Source organism: Cyprinus carpio, chromosome A2 (assembly GCF_018340385.1).
Source record: "Cyprinus carpio isolate SPL01 chromosome A2, ASM1834038v1, whole genome shotgun sequence".
Taxonomy (NCBI): Eukaryota; Metazoa; Chordata; class Actinopteri; order Cypriniformes; family Cyprinidae; genus Cyprinus; species Cyprinus carpio.
In genome coordinates, this window is record NC_056573.1 from 19,433,128 (window position 1) to 19,449,404 (window position 16,277).

The following is a 16,277-nucleotide window of genomic DNA, read 5'->3' on the forward strand; positions in this document are numbered from 1 at the left end:
TTCTAAGAAAGATATAAGACAGTTACAATACAGAGCTAGTTATAAGAAAGAGCTGTATCTAGTGCTCACCGTCAGCTGTTTAACTGTCCCTGCATAGGGGCCGTAACGCAGCCTCCCTAAAGTTCTGCTCAATTACATACCAACCCTTTATTAGTATGGTCAAAGCAGGGCCCTTTCTCTGTTTTTTTTTTTTTTTTACCGGGTTGAGATTATCTGAAGATGTGTGGGGAAAATATATCAAAGTCTCACGCAGGTAGATGTTCAGGTTCACTAGTCAAGGTTGGCTAAATCTCCTCGTATTTGAAAGCCGATTTAGAAATCTCTCCGGGAGTTTGCGTCAGATAAAAGCAAACAAATTACAGGCGTTTTGGGAGATGTTTTGACCATTGCAATTACGTTTGAAGAATGTTGCAGGGAGTGCCAAGGCTGATGCATCCCTCGGTATAATAGATGCAGACTCAGGTGGAGGGGGACTTGAGCTGGTTTATGTAGTTTTAACAGCCTTGGCTGCCGTGTTGGGCATCCAAGAGGAGCAGAGCAGTGCACTGTGCCCGTGATGGATGGCTGTGTAGATTGTTTGGCGGATGACTATAGGTACGCCTGTTAAGATCAGTGTCTTTTTTATGAGGCGACGAGATGAGAAGAAACGATACTGAGAAGGGTTTTTCATAAATATTACTAATTTATTTCCCCTGAGTGTCTGCTGGTTACAGATGAAGAGCGAAAGTACAAGAGAGAAGGAGAGGGGAAACAAGGACATTGAGGGAAGTCAAGTCAAGTCTGCTTTATTGTCAATTCTTCCACATGTACAGTACATACATACAGAGAATTGAAATTGCGTTACTCTCAGACCCTTAGTGCATACAGATAACACTAACAGTAGAACATTAAATACAGATAATATAATATAAAGTACAACTATACAAATATACAAATAGGTCATGTAAAAAGAAAGATAAGAAAAGCAGCACAAGGCACATAGCAGATAGAGTGCAAACCAGTGAAGTAAACAGTGCAGATATAATGATTGTAGTGCAAAAGAGCTTATTCAGTCTGATTAAAGTGTCAAAAATCTCAGAGAGCAGTTCTTTATTTAAACTGACAGAAGAGGTAGCTGAATGAGGTCAGTTAACTGCTGAAAGAGGTAGTGAGCAGACCAGTGCTGTACAAAGTGTCTGTTGCAGGTCCCAGTGTGTTAATAAACTAGACGGAAAAGGCAAAGATAGTAAAAGAAGAGAGGGAGTTTAAGAATAGAGAAACTAAATGATAATCACCATAATTTGTCCACAGACAGAGCAAGTAAGCTAAAAAAATAAATAGAAAAACAAAGGCTGACAGGGAGATGGAGATGGGAAGGAAAGGAGAGGTGATGGTGACACGAGAATAGGGACAGCTTAACTCTGCCCGAGAATGGAATCAGTTTTATTTATGGGAGTGTGTGTCTGCCTGTAAGTGTGTGTCTGTGTGCCCACTCACACCTTTAAGTCATCTATTACATTCTGTCTACACTGGAAGAATTGAAGCTACATGTCAACAATGTTCAGCTGTGAGCTAAACTTAAGCAACAGTGAAGTCATTAAACATTTGAATAATTACACTGTTGATTTGTTTTGTTTGTTGTATTTGGCAAAATCAATTAAAAAAAAAAAAAAAGAAAGAAAGAAAATCTAACTGACCCTGAACTTTTAAACGGTAATGTAGCTAAAGAGTAAAGCTACACTACTGTTTAAAACTTTGGGGTCAGTAAGATTTTTTTGTTTTTGTTGTTGAAGAAATTTATATTGTTGTTATTTATTATTCAAAAATGATGCTTTAAATTGACAGTAAAGATATTTAAATTGTAACTGTAGAATTATTGTAATTATATTTCAGGATATTACTGTTTTATTGTACTTTTGATCAAATAAATGCAGCCTTGGTGAGCATAAGAGACTTTTTTGGAAAATATTTAAAACGATTTTACCTACCCTAAACTTTTTTGACGGTAATGGTTAAAAATCAAATATGATCGAAATTTGGTCCGTTTTTTTATTCAAAAATCATTGATCACCAGTAATGATCAGAAGTTATTTAAATTATCAAATAATATTTGTAGAATAAAAAAAATAATAATTTTATTTCAGGCAGAGAATGAAAAAAATAAAGTGACTGGAGCATCTGTGCAGTATAGTCAGCTTCATTTATTATAATGGGAATGATTTAATTTCGATGTGTCACAGTATGCGCTGCATGACATGAATGAATGTTCACTAAAAGGCTGTTAACTGACAGTGATTTAATGCAGAATCAACAAAACGGAAGTATAATATTTTAATTAAATATATAAATATTTTATTTTAGCTGTATTTCTATTAAATTTTTGGTTACACTTTATTTTAAGATGTCCTTCCCTCCCTCCCTTTCTTCATCTCTCACACATGCCATTTACACACACCGACTGGCTTATGAGAGGAGACTCACGTGCGTGCTCACAGGAACACACATCAGCTTCTTTTTTCACACACATACACATTCATGTCACATACACATGACTGACAGTTCATCAGGCTGAGGGAGGAGAGAGGATGGCTGGAGATGGAGAAACTCGGAGGTGACAGGCTTTGTCATCAACCCTTAAGGGCTAATTTTCATTCGGCATCCTTCCCTCTTGCTCTTTGGCTTTCCATGCGTCTCCTTGATATGTGAATTTCTTTTCTCGACCCACTGCTGCCCTCCTCACCCTTCTGCCCTCAGCTGGCATTGCTTTTAAAGGCTCAGCATTGGTCAACGGCACAAAACGATGATAAAATACTGTTCATCAAAACACTTACTGTGTGCTCTCAGCGGATCATAAAGCCCATTTATTTACACTTTCATCAAAGCATAAAGCTCATTTGGCCTCAAGTTCAAGAGGCGATCAGAACTGATGCACATGTCCTCTTGAGAATAATGGCTATAAAAAGCCACAGTTTGGATGTAACTAAGATGCACCCTGTAAACTCATCTCAGCCTCTGCTGGAATCCATTTTGAAAGCAAAGGAAGCATAAAATGTAAAGAATTAGTTGCTTGGTGTCTCAGCAATGTGTCTGATGTTGAGAGCAAAGAGGTTTTATGCACGATCAAAAACAAAAAAGCACGTCCCTTGTGACTTTTCCCAATCAATTCACATGTGTGGGAATGCTTGAAGCGTTTTCTCTCTCGGTAGTCGGATATGGGCTTTGGGGTCCTGAACACTCAATTAAAAATGAAAGTACCTTCAAAATTAATTCTATTCAGTTTGGCCTCCCACCGGCAGCGGTGGCTATTTGCATTGGCAGGCCTCGCCCAATCCCATAAGGTTATATATCTGTGTTTTCGCCACACGTAAAAAGATAAAGATGCAGAATGCGTGTCTGAATCCATAAAGATGCGTCCCTGGGGTGACTTCTCCATGCGTGAAGGAGGGATGAAGGAAGGAAGGGATGAGAGGAGCACTAACAGCCTCATCTTGGCTGTCTCAGACCACTGTAATCAAACTTGTTTTCATCTCACTCTGTGCTCAGGAACACAGAAGATGTGTCTTCTTTGTACACTGGCGAGCTGGTGGCTTCTTATCTGTGACGCGTGGCCTGGTCTTTGTACATTTCCTCAAGTCAGTTTGCTGGAGAGGTGCTCAGCCATGTGTTCTGATTGGATAATTTGTTGTATGATTCGGCTGATTGGGTTTGATATGAATAAGGCAAGCAGGCAAAGCGCTTCTGACTCAGTGGCAGCCTGTGGGGTCTCCTAGGGGGGCTACAGATATCAGTGGGGCATGAAAACGTCTCTGAAATCGCTCCGTCGTATCACAACGCCCAATTAGAGCTGGGATTGGATGGTCCCTGGTTCCACATGAAGCACTGGTAGCACTTACGGTCATTTGTGGTGATGACTGCATCTTTGTGGCTGCTCACTTACACTTTATGTACAGGTCCAGGAATAGGGCATTTGAGGTGAAATGTCAGGAGTGACTGTATGCTGTTTTAGTGTCATTAATGAGGGAAAAAATATGGTAGAGTAGCACTGCAAATCCTTTTTGAGGTTTCAATCACTAGCAATATGACAGATCAAAAAGACCGGCTGACTATCCAGTCTTTTCTCTAGAGGCTAAATTATCTGTGAAAGAACCTTTACTGTTTTTTTTTTTTTTTTTTTTGTGCAATTCTAAGCTTTCTACATCAGAACGAGATTCTCAGCTGGTTTTGCAACAGGACTCTGATTTTCAAGTTTAGTTTGGATTAAGCTGCTAGGAGGTCCGCTAAAAAGTTTAGAGAAAAACAGTTTAAAAAGAAAAAGAAAATAAATGATATGTGCAACATGTCATGTCATGTCTGCCATTAAAACTGCCAAAAGAAATTCTTAAAAAATCTGGTATCTAAAAGAAATGAGAAGTATTTTTAAAAGTTGATATGCCTTTTCATTTTGCTGTCTGAATTATGCATGTTTATGTAGTCATTTCAATATTTGCATTTAGCATTGTTCTTTTGTTAGGAACCTGTAGAAATTCCAGCAGTGGATAAACTTCTTAAAGGTGCTGTTTGTAAGTTTTTGACTCTACTAAAGCATAAAAATACCATAATATGTTTGCAGATATTTAAGAAACATGCCAAGTTAACATACTTGTTTATCTGAAAAACAATGCTACAGTCAGTTATTCTCCTTTGAGGCCCAAATGTCGGTCTCTGTTCTGGTTTGTGAAACCCGCCCACTGCCAGTTTACCCAATTGTATTTCAGCACCCCGGGTTGCCAGATGGCAGAAAACACAGAGTATTTATTTTCATTCATTGTCAAGTGCACTAGTTCTTGTTGGTGTCGTCAATCTGGTAACCTGCGTGTGCGTCTGAGGAGGAGGGGCCAGGTGAAAAAAACCCTCTCCAATATTTTGAATTTGGACTGCAATACCTAGTTCAACCACTTGTCAACGGTGTCAGTCCTACACACAGCACCTTTAAATTTGACACAAGGGTGACAAAAATTCTGTTATTCTCTGACTTTGGAGCAGGTGGACAGTGATATGAGCTGTAGGGAAACTTTTTTGGGTGAGTGTTGGTCCATTGTGGGAGTTTTTGAGGAATAACCTGGTGCCAAACGCCAGCGATGGAATCAATCAGGAGGTTGGCCGTTGTTCTATCTGTGACAGTGAGAGTGGAGTGCGGGAAAAATGGTCAACGATTTCGCTTTTCTTGTCATCTACCCTGGCAGTGTGCCTTCACGCAGAATAATAAGAGTTAGACCCATTCTTCTTGTATGGAGGCAGAGAACGAGCGATATGGAGGGGGTGGTGGGGGTAGGTAAGAGGGAAGTGATTTCCATGCTAATGGGAATGTTCCCGTCTCTATGATGAATGCAGCCGTCGGACTGCCAGCGCGACGGGGGTCTCGCACCAAACCACGAACTCGCAACTTCCTCTCTTACACACGACGAGGAAAAGAAAGTGAAGTGGGCGCTCGCATAGAACTGAAAGACGGACTCTAAGCTTCAGCTGCATAAACTAGTGAATTCATGGCTTATTTCTTTGAAGTTTTGCCATCCACGCTTCTAGACACTGGCCTGTGCATTGACGTCTTTTATTATTTAACATGCCATATATATATATGATGGTGAGTAATTGGAGAGTGAAGTATTTGAAGAAATGGTGCTCTGGGCTATTCTATTTTAGATTATGGGCACGTTGAATCACAGGACGGATTTAGTTATTCAGCACAGTGTGCCGTGATCTTTGAGGGCATTGCTGATGGAGGTCAGCACCGTGATCTAATTCCAGCAGTTAGTACTGAAGCATTGCAGCAAGGGGTGAGTGTTAGTTTAACCTGGGCAATTTAAATGCTCATCAGATGACCTGCGGTGTCCAGGGAGAGCCAGATACAGCCTGACAATATACACCAGGAGGCCTGGACACATTGTTGCTGTTATTAAAGTGGAATTACGGAGGGAGGGATTTGATATTAAAGTCATTTTGAGCTGAGGGTGTGGATATGTTTTGATTACTCCACAGCCCCAGTGGTCTTTGTGAGAGAAATAGAGTGAGAGTCCTCTGGAGCACACAACACTGATTTCACCACCTGTATCCACCTCAGAAACAGTGCCGCCTTGACATAAACAATCTCTGTCCCTTCTCCTTATCATTTTCTGTCCACTTTTCCCACCCGTTCTCTTTCTCATAGAATATCGGTCACCATTCCCAGTATAATTTCTAATTTTCTGTCATTTCTTCTCCTAAGAAACTTGTTGGACTTTTATGTAACGCAAAGTTTTAGGTCTGACAAGACTTATGTGAACAAATATTAATATGCCAAGGGTTGATCCAAGATTTGAAATGAACCAGGACTTGTTGCAAATTTTTTTATTATATTATATTATATTATATTATATTATATTATATTATATTATATTATATTATATTATATTATATTATATTATATTATATTATATTATATTATATAGTTTGGGTTCAGGAAGATTTTTTTTATTTTATTTTATGTTTTTGAAAAAAATCTCCTATGTTCACCAAGTCTGCACTAATAGGCTACTGTACAGTACAGTAAAACAAAAAGAACTGTTTTCTATTTTAATTCATTTTAATATGATTTGTATTCCTGTAATTGAATAAATCAGCTCTTTATTTGTATAGGAATTCAAACAAACAGCATTTATTTGAAATATAAATCTTTTGACATTATAATGTCTTCATTGTCACTTTCGATCAATTTAATGTGGCCTTTTTATATTTGCATCTTGTAGGTACTAGCAAGAAACATGAGTGTATGTAGCTTAGCCTAAGAGAACTAAAATGTGTTTCAGGGTTATAGCAGGCAAAGTTTAGACACAGCTTCTCTCTTACCCTCTGATTGTTGAGTAATCCAGTGTTAATTAAGGCCATCTAGACCAGTCTGGCCGAGACTGGTGCATGCTGTGTAAATGGAGGTTTCAAGCCAAGTCATCCTAATTTAGTGCAGATTAAACTTCCTGGCAGAATGGGAGAAAATAGTGATGCAAATAATATTGGATGAGTTTGATAATAGAAATAATTCTAATAATTGACTTCTCTAATTAAGCTCCACATCCTTAGAAGAGCATAGTTAAAATAGTATTAGGTTATATTAGTCTCCTATTAATGCTTTTTCATTTTCTTTGCCTGCTTATTTTTGCTGTTTATTAATATTTCATCTAAAGTTCAACACTTTCTGCTTCAACTGATGGCATAATCGTTGCACAGACACGTCTCCCGCCCTTCTTTGTACCTCAGCCTTCTCCATCCCTCGATCTCGTGCAACCGCACATAGTCATGGAAGACAGATGCGCTTGGCCTCACATTATCTCTCCCGTGTCCATCTTCACCATTTCTCATTCTTTAATTCACCTTGTCTGACTTCTCTTCCCTTCCCTTTAGCTTTTGCACCCCTGTGTTTTCAGTCCTTTCATTTTGAGGAGTGGGATAACTGCCCATTTCCCACACCTCTCTCTCTTTGAGTTCTCACTCGCAGCCGCTACACCAATTTCTTAATCTCTGCCTCTCGTTCTCACTTTCGATGTTTAGTCTTTTGATGTATTCATATACAGTTAGCTAACTCCTCCTGTGCTGAATCCTTGCTGTGCTGAATCTGTCCTTTGGGCATGAGTGAATAGTGTTCCTGTTCCTGTTGTGAAGAGTACCCTCTTTCAATCCTGTGATGCTGTGCGCCCATTCTCATGATGTGAGTTAAAGCACTTCTACAATGCATTAAGCCTCATAGCAGGACCTGGATGCAAATATCATGTAAAAACCCCAGCATAATCATATCATCTTAGTGGGTCTTTATTAATGACAGCTCTTTATTTCAGACATCAGAATGTATGGCAAATTTTAAGAATAAATGTGTCGGAGTCTACACACCTATTTATCATGGTATATCACTATGACTAATAAAATGGAATTGTTTTTTTTTTTTTTTTTTTTTTAATTGGACTGAGTTTGCCTGATTAGTGTCAGAAACTTTTATTTTAACATACGGGCTGAAATTCACTACACGACTTTTGCCCATATCTTTACCCCGATTTACACTCCGGACAAGTTGACGCTAGTTGCTGAAAGTCAAAGCCAGTTTGCAGATTTGAGCTGACAGATTTCAAAGAATGATTTGTATGATGCTTACAGATTTCACCCACATCAAAACAAAAAGGAAACCACCCAAAAATTCGTCAACTGCCCGCTAAAAGCATGCAACAAAAAGTTGTTTTATCCCCCATTTTTAAATGTCCCAACTTTACAGCAGCAAAAAATGAAAAAAAAATTTTACAAAATGGTACAAAAAAAAAAGATTTTGGTTTATATAGCTAATTTTGCCGTTCATGAAAACTGTGAGGGGGTGGATTTTTTTTATAACTCATCCGTTTAAATTATATTAAGCCTTAAAGTTCTGCATAATTAAGAGCGTAACCACTTGAGTGACAGGTAGATTGCCGCTGCTGACACTGCCGTCGAGCTAGGTGGGCGTGGTTTCAGCAACCAGCTCCCGCCTCTTTGCCCATTTTCGATTATCTGGGAGTGACGCTCGGTGACGCGCTGCCAAGATGGCGATGGCCGCTCCACCCACTTTGAACTTCAAAAACGCTCTTTGGAAGCTTACGGGTCATATCGCCTATACAGTCTATGATCAAAATATCAAACATGTTTAATATATGGAGGTGATTTTAGAACATATATTGTTTTTATTTGTCACACATCTCCTAGAAACAAGGCATGTGATTCTGTGAGAGTTTGTTGTGTTCAGAAAGGCTTGAAAGTCTGGTAGAGTGTGATCCTTGGTCATTGAATGTATGATGCTCAGTTTTTCATTTAGCTATTTACAAAGTTGGCAAGTTTATGATGACTAGTGTTTTAAAAATAAAGTAAATCTTAATTTTTATCAAAATTCTATAAAAATGGTTTTTTTAAAGTGAACTTTGTGTTTGGCCGATTACCTTCATGAACATCTATATTTTCACATCTAAATTAAATCTCTTTTTAACATGTTTTTTCTGTTTTTTTATTAAGTTCATATAAATTTCTCAAATGTAATAATTTAGAAATATTTTTCAAATAATTTTAGTAAACAGAATGCAAAAGAAGTATTATAACAATTAAGTTCAGATAGTTTTTCAAATTAATTTTAAAATGAATTATTTTGCATTAATTTGGTAAATATTATGTAAAATATTGTGCATGTGTTATTTGCTGTCTTTAAATTGTGTGATATATTTCATTGGCCATTGGATATGCTTTATAGAACATGATCTGTTTATCACCTTTTTTGGTCCCTCATTGTTACTTTACGGCAGGATCCAGATGGTGTGATTCCAACATCGGCAGAGGTTAACTAGTCGATCTGCAGGGCAGTAAAGCGACAGACCCAGATAAGGGTTACTCCATGCCAATTCTCTCTCTCCACATCTTTCATTTTAAACCCTGCCTCAATAAGTGCCACAGTGATGGACGTCCTAAAAGGATGCAGATTTTATTCTATCTAATTTTCAACCAACGCTTGAGCTTTAGCCAGCTAGACACTTTTTTAATGACTCTCCCGTCTCAGAGGTCTCATTTCTACGGCAACATAAAGCCTCATCCATATATAAGGCCTCTTATTTTCTCTTTTCCTTCTTATACTCTATCTTATTTTATTTTTCTTTTTGTCTCCTGACTGTTCTCTCTTATAGCAGTGCCTTTGTATTTCTATTCGTCTCTTTTTATAATTGCTACATCTTTAAAGCAAGCTGTTTTCCCCTCATTTACAAACAATACAGCCCTCTTCATCTATTCATCCATCGAGAATTCTTTTTACCATTTAAATGCATTTCTTTTCAAAATCCATCTTATGCTTGCCCACATGCAGTCTTGCCCACACTGAGTCTCACTCATCTCGCTCGGTGGACCTGAGGTAATTGTGCTCCATGTTATTTACTGAGCTAAAGCTGTATTCATCCACAGACCTGCTAATTAACTCCATCTGCCTATCATTGAAAAGCTCTAAATACTCTGCTCTTAATCTCCCATTGGGCGCTGACTCATACTGGCCAATCCCTGCTCCTTCCCTGGGAAGAACAGCCCCATTAGAGTGGCTTTTAATGTATTAAAAGAATAAAACAAGCAGGCTCTCTCATAGCAGAGGTGAGGCTGAGAGTAAAGGTTTTGCTTTAAAGATAGTCCATGCAGGCGCTGTGGTACCACTTCATTTGTCCCTTCTGAACACAATTACAGTGACCCAGTGGGGAGTGCTATATCTCTAAGTCACAGAACATTGATCTTGTCCCTTCATGCTGTTTGATTGGCCGGCTAAAGCTTCTTTGGAAAAAGATGATCATCCATTCGCTTTCTTGCTCCTCTTCAGTCCTGATTCGTGATTTATGAGGTGACGGGTGGCTGTCATTGTGTGTGTGCGTGTTTGAAGTGAGTTTGCTCAGTCTTAAGTCTTTGAAAATGACAAATGATTTTGTGGCTAGCTGTAGGGGAAGATAGCTTCAAATCAGAAGCATCATGTCCTTTCAAACTGTAACTAAAAGATACACTGTTGTGTTGCATGATTATTGTGTCTAAAGTAACATGCTTGTCTAAAAGGACCTGAAAGATAAAAATTGCTAATTTGAATCTCAATTTAAAAGTAGCCAATTTTGTACTATATACACATTTTGTATTATACTGAAATTAATGCTTTTATTGAATGTTTTAATGTTTTTATTTAGCAAGGGTGCATTAAATTGATTAAAAGTGACAGTAAGGACTTTTACATTGTTACAAAGAATTCTATTTCAAATCATTGCTATCCTTTTGAACTTTATGTACATCAAATGATAAAAAAAAAAAATATTATAGTTTCTACAAAAGTATTAAGCATCACAACTGTTTTCAACATTGATAATAAAACATGTTTCTTAAACACCAAATCAGCATATAAAATGATTTCTAAAGTATGACGTGACAATGAAGAATTGAGTAATTTCTGCTGAAAATATCTTGCCATCACAGGAATAAATGAAAATTTAGACTAAAAATATGGCGTAAAAAAACATTTAAAAAGCAACTTTTTAAACTGTTGAATATATACAAGTTTGAAAAAAGAACTCTTTTCTGTTTTTTATATATTTTAAAATGTAATTTATTCCTGTCCAGTGGGCGTCTCGCCTTTTACTGAAGTGCGTGACCTTGAGGATGCAGCAATGTGTGTGTCTGTGTTTGACTTCCTGTTGTGCCGAATCCTTAAATCCCAAAGCAAACAGCTCTCCTCGATTTTGCCTCAAGTGCGCCGAATCGCAAGCGACATCTAAGTGGAAGTGCGTGCATTTGCTTGACAGAAGTGACAGAGCGTTTTAAAGTCCGAGCAATGACACAGTGGCCACTCTGAAGTTGAATCCTCAAACACTTGTTGTGCTGGAGACTTTTTCCCCATCAGACACCTCTCCCTCATCAAAGAACAGCAGGACTACATGCCAGTCTGCACTGAAATTCAAAGTCTTTCAGATGCAAAACTGATGCACACTACTGAGGGAGTGATTTGAATGGCTGGTGTTATATTTCTGCAAATGTGGGTGCAGTTTGTTGATATAGGGTGATGGTGATGAGCTTTGACTTTCATCTCAGGCTGTTGTTTTGTTGTGTCACAGATTCAAGGTTTCTAATGGAGATGTACTTTGTAATGTCCCTGGTTGTGACGTGTGGAACAAATGTTCACTATATATTCAATTCTGATGGAAGCAGATATTTTTTTGGACCATAACGCTTTATCCTTCCTCCTTAATAAATTAAATCCTACTATTATTTACTATGTTCTGCCTTTGCTTTTGAAATGCTGTGTGTCTGAGGATGCATCAAATGATTGATTTTCTGTCTCCATGTCTCTCTTCCCATCCCATCTTTATGTCCAAATCTTTTTCCTTTTTCAGGTTCCTGGCTATTCTCTGTGTCAGAGTTGGCGGTGCCAGGGGCGGAGGTGGGTCGGATCTCAGCAACAGATGTCGACTTGGGAGACAATGCCAAGCTAGAGTACACCATCCTGGACGGAGAGTCAGGGGACACCTTTAACATCACCGGAGCCAACCAAGAGGCCGTGATCATTCTGAACAAGGTGGGAAAAAAGTTAACAGGACATATGGGGAAAGGCAACCCTGCATTGAAAAGTCCATCTGAAGCCAGCATAAATTTAATTCGGTGTTGGTTTATCTTCCTCAAACGAGCAGATATGTTTTTTTAAAAGCACATGTTTTATTTGTGTCTTTTTGAGGCAAAATCTTAACATTTCGATAAAAAATATGTGGAAAAAAACTTGACTGCTGGCTGTCAGCTAAATATGGCTACAGTATAGTGCATGTTGTCAACCAGCATTTCTGTTTGAAGCAGGCTGACCAAGAAAGTCTTGCTGGCTAAGCTAGTTAAGAAGCCTGGTGGGAATGGCAGCACAATAGTGGTGACCTGCATCCAAAACACAATACATGCTGGTAACCATCTACACTGGTCTTTCCAACAGGGACAAGTGTGTATGTGTGTGTGGGCATGGGTTCATAGTAGGTGGGAAGAGATCAGAAGACGCCTCATAGAGCAGATGATGTTACTGGTGTAGGAGGGGCAGGTTACTCATTCTGCCATTTGTCGTGAGGAGATCTGCTCCAGTGGAAGAAAAAAAACCTCCACAAAAGGCCAAAAGCAAGTGTCTGTGCTGTATAGGCGATGTGAGTCAATGTTGAATCAGCCCCATCAAAGTCTGTGCAGCCCCTCGCACTCGTGTGCATGCGAGACGCTAATCAGACAGACTGCGAGAGAAAAGAGCGTGATTTACACTGGCACACCGTGTGGTGCATGCCACACGCAGAAGTCCCATGAGACAGCACTCATCTCTGACAGCCCTTTCTTCACTGATTCTGACTGTCATTGTTCGCCTGAGGGCATATTCACATCACCAGAAACGGCACATGATGCATTTATAAATTAAAGGAAAAGTTCACTCAAAAATTAAAATTCTGTCTTTGTTTACTCACCATCATGTCATGTTGTCATACAATGACAGTTCATAGTCACCAGGGGTTGTCAAGCTCCAAACAGGACCAAAAACACCATAAAAAGTAATCAACAGGACTCATTGTGCATTATATGCATTATATTCCAAAACTTCTAAAGCTGTATGTGGTGTTTGTGTGAGGAACAGAACAAAATTTAAGCCGTTTGACTAATAATTTTGGTGCCAGACTCCATATATAAGCCTGTGCTAATTGTGAGGTTAAATACTTGTGATTATTTATAAGAAAGCTGTCACTCCTTGTCGGTCCATTTCATGCATGTGGCTTCCTCCTCCTACGTGCACAAATAGTCAAAACAGGTAATTGCTCACACAAAATCACTATTTTTATCACCTTAATGCATTCTAACAAGTATGCATATATTTATACAGATACTTTAACAAGTATATATACATTTTATTTATTGCATAAAAAAATATATTTTAGAAACCCAGCAACTGACATTGTTGACTGGCATTTTTTAACATTTCACACTGCTCATAGGGTGCCCAGGGTTAACAATTAATCCTTTCTATTTATAAAACAAAGTTTTACACAGTAAATTCCTAAACCCTGGGTTAATTATGACTAGAATTGCAGCCTTGAATTATTGCAGACTGTAATATGTGACCCTGGACCACAAAGTGTCCAGTCTTAAGTCGCTGGGGTATATTTTTAGCAATAGCCAAAAAACCATTGTATGGGTCAAAATTATAGATTTTTCTTTTATGTCAAAAATCATGAGGATATTAAGTAAAGATCATGTTTCATGAAGATATTTTGTAAATGTCCTACCGTAAATATATCAAAACTTAATTTTTGATTAGTAATATGCATTGTTAAAAATTAATTTGGACAACTTTAAAGGCAATTTTCTCAGTATTTTGATTTTTTTGCACCCTCAGATTCCAGATTTTCAAATAGTTGTATCTCGGCCAAATATTGTCCGATCCTAATAAACCATACATCAATGGAAAGCTTATTTATTCAGCTTTCGGATGATGTATAAATCTGAATTTTGAAAAAATTACACTTAAGACTGGTTTTGTGGTCCTGGGTCACATATGTGTTTTTTGTTTGGTGAAATAAAAAGGTAAGAATAAAATGACTTTTTATGCAACTTGCTGTTTCTGTAACTGTCCAAAGTTCGTGAATATGAGGCATGCGATTGGTTTCTGTTGCTAAGCATTGAACTGTAACATTCAAACACTGCATCATTCCATACTGTACACATTTGGCACCGCAAGGCTGGGTAAAAGTGGTTCTAACCCTGCTCGGAGCAGGGTTTCATATCCTCGGGTAAAAAGTGGTGGTAAGTAACCCCACTTCTAAATTATGAGTGTGAAACATACATTTGCCCAGGGTTAAAAGTGGGGTTTAGAATGATGATAACCTAGGTTTAAGTGCAGTGTGAAAAGCCCTTATGCGTTTCTGACTGAAAATATAACGGCTTACAAGTTTGAAACAACATAAGGCTGAGTAAAGGATGATAGAATCTTTATTCCTGTGTAAACTGTCCCTGCAATAGAATCATCAGGATCATTTTATATAGAATAATCTCAACTAATCAGGTTTTGAGGTAATGCTCCATGAGATAACGACATTCGTTTTGAATGTTGCCTGTTATAGTCAAAAGGCTTGAAGCCCCATTTCCGAGCTGCCGGGAAGCCAGCTGATTGTGTGTGTGCTCTGCTCAGATCTGGATCTGTGATCAGACACTGGAAAACGCGGCACAGTTTTATTGATGCCAATCCAGCTTCCTGGACTCATTTGTCTGTATGTCACAGCGACTGTACTGGGCCCCTGCGATCGTGCAAGTTTGTTTGAATGTGTGTGTGTAAATAAATAAGGGGGTTTGTCACTGTGACAGGCCTGGCAGGTGTGGGGAAGTCAGTTTAAAAAAAAAAAGAAGCTTTGGCTGCAGGTGAGCCTGGGAGGGATTTTAGGCCGGGGATGTGTTACTGTGATAAGGGAAAACTGGGAAGGGGAAACAGACAGAAAGGAGCATGGAGATTAAACGAGTGGCAAGAGAGAGGCGACAGTATATAGAGAGATACAGAGACGTGGAAGTAAGACGTACACTAGGAGAGACCATATCAAAGACAAAAACATTAAGTTAAGGGAAAATGAGAGAGAGAGAGAGAGAGAGAGAGAGAGAGAGAGAGAGAGAGAGAGAGAGAGAGAAAATATCATAGTTATGTAGCTGTGCTGTACCTGCATTAGTTTTGCTATCAGGCATACTGAAGATGTTCTGTGAAGTCTTACACATTCAGATTTTTGATCGGATGGTTAATTTTCTTAGATGTACATACAGTAACTGACAAAATTCAAAGGCTGTGTCTATTTTAACAAAGTGTAAATCTTTTCCATTTCCAGCTTTGGGACACAGAACTACAGTATAGCAGGTTTAACTGGACAGAGCATAGCATATATAATTTGTGCATATGTGCATATTTTCTCCATCAGCAAAAGACAAAATGTTTTTGAAAGAAGACTTTAATGCTCTTTGAGACTGCATTTATTTGATCAAAAATATAGTAAAAACAGTAATACTGTAAAATTTTATTAGAATTTCAAATAAAGGTTTTCTATCAACATAAAGGTTTGCAAAGGGGAATTTTCAACAGCCATTACTCCAGTCTTTAGTGTCACATAATCCTTCAGAAAGCTCTTTTTTTTTTTGACTGATGGGAACCAAACAATGTTGGAGCCCACTGACTTGGACTAGAAACACTTGAGGCATTTCTCAAAATATCTTCTTTATGTTCCATAGAAGAAAGAAAGCATGAGCAAAGTATGACATAATTTTTATTTTTAAGTATTGTGAGGCATGAATAAGTATTAGAAAGTATTAATCTGACAAAAAAGTGGAAGAGTATAGAAAGAAAAAAGGGAATGCTTTAGTCATCTAATGCTTAGTGAAGGAGGAAATGAAAAGGGGGAATTATGGGTAAACAAATGAACTCCTCCCATGTCTCTCCATGAATTCCTACTTCATCCTCCACTGCACTGATGCTTTATTCTCCCAATCATATTTTCTAAAATTGCTCCCGTGTTACAGTTCTCTCTAATATTCCTGTCAAAATCACACAGAGACCGTTCCATTGTCCGACAGGATTCTGGCCAGGACTCCTGACAGTATTGTAAGACACGATGGAGAAGAAGAACAAGACAAAGACAGAAAAAGAGAACAAAATGTAAAGATATGCAGGTGGGAGTATCTGAAGACAAAGATTGAAGAGGTTAAAAGGGATTTAGCCAGAGAACCCACGCGCAACT

The 16,277-nt window shown here is 38.3% G+C and overlaps 1 protein-coding gene and 1 long non-coding RNA gene across 5 annotated transcripts in view; one reads left to right on the forward strand and one right to left on the reverse strand.

Moving 5' to 3' along the window:
- LOC109098930 overlaps window positions 1-16,277 on the forward strand; it is a 129,515-nt gene that overhangs the window by 88,445 nt on the left and 24,793 nt on the right. For all 4 annotated transcript variants that reach the window (XM_042777523.1, XM_042777511.1, XM_042777502.1 and 1 more), the window contains one exon: window positions 11,892-12,073. In XM_042777523.1, coding sequence (XP_042633457.1) covers window positions 11,892-12,073 — 182 coding nt within the window. The remainder of the gene's footprint in view (window positions 1-11,891; window positions 12,074-16,277) is intronic.
- The window catches only part of LOC122148941, a 43,978-nt gene that overhangs the window by 12,248 nt on the left and 15,453 nt on the right, over window positions 1-16,277 (reverse strand). The gene's annotated exons all lie outside the window — the stretch shown is intronic.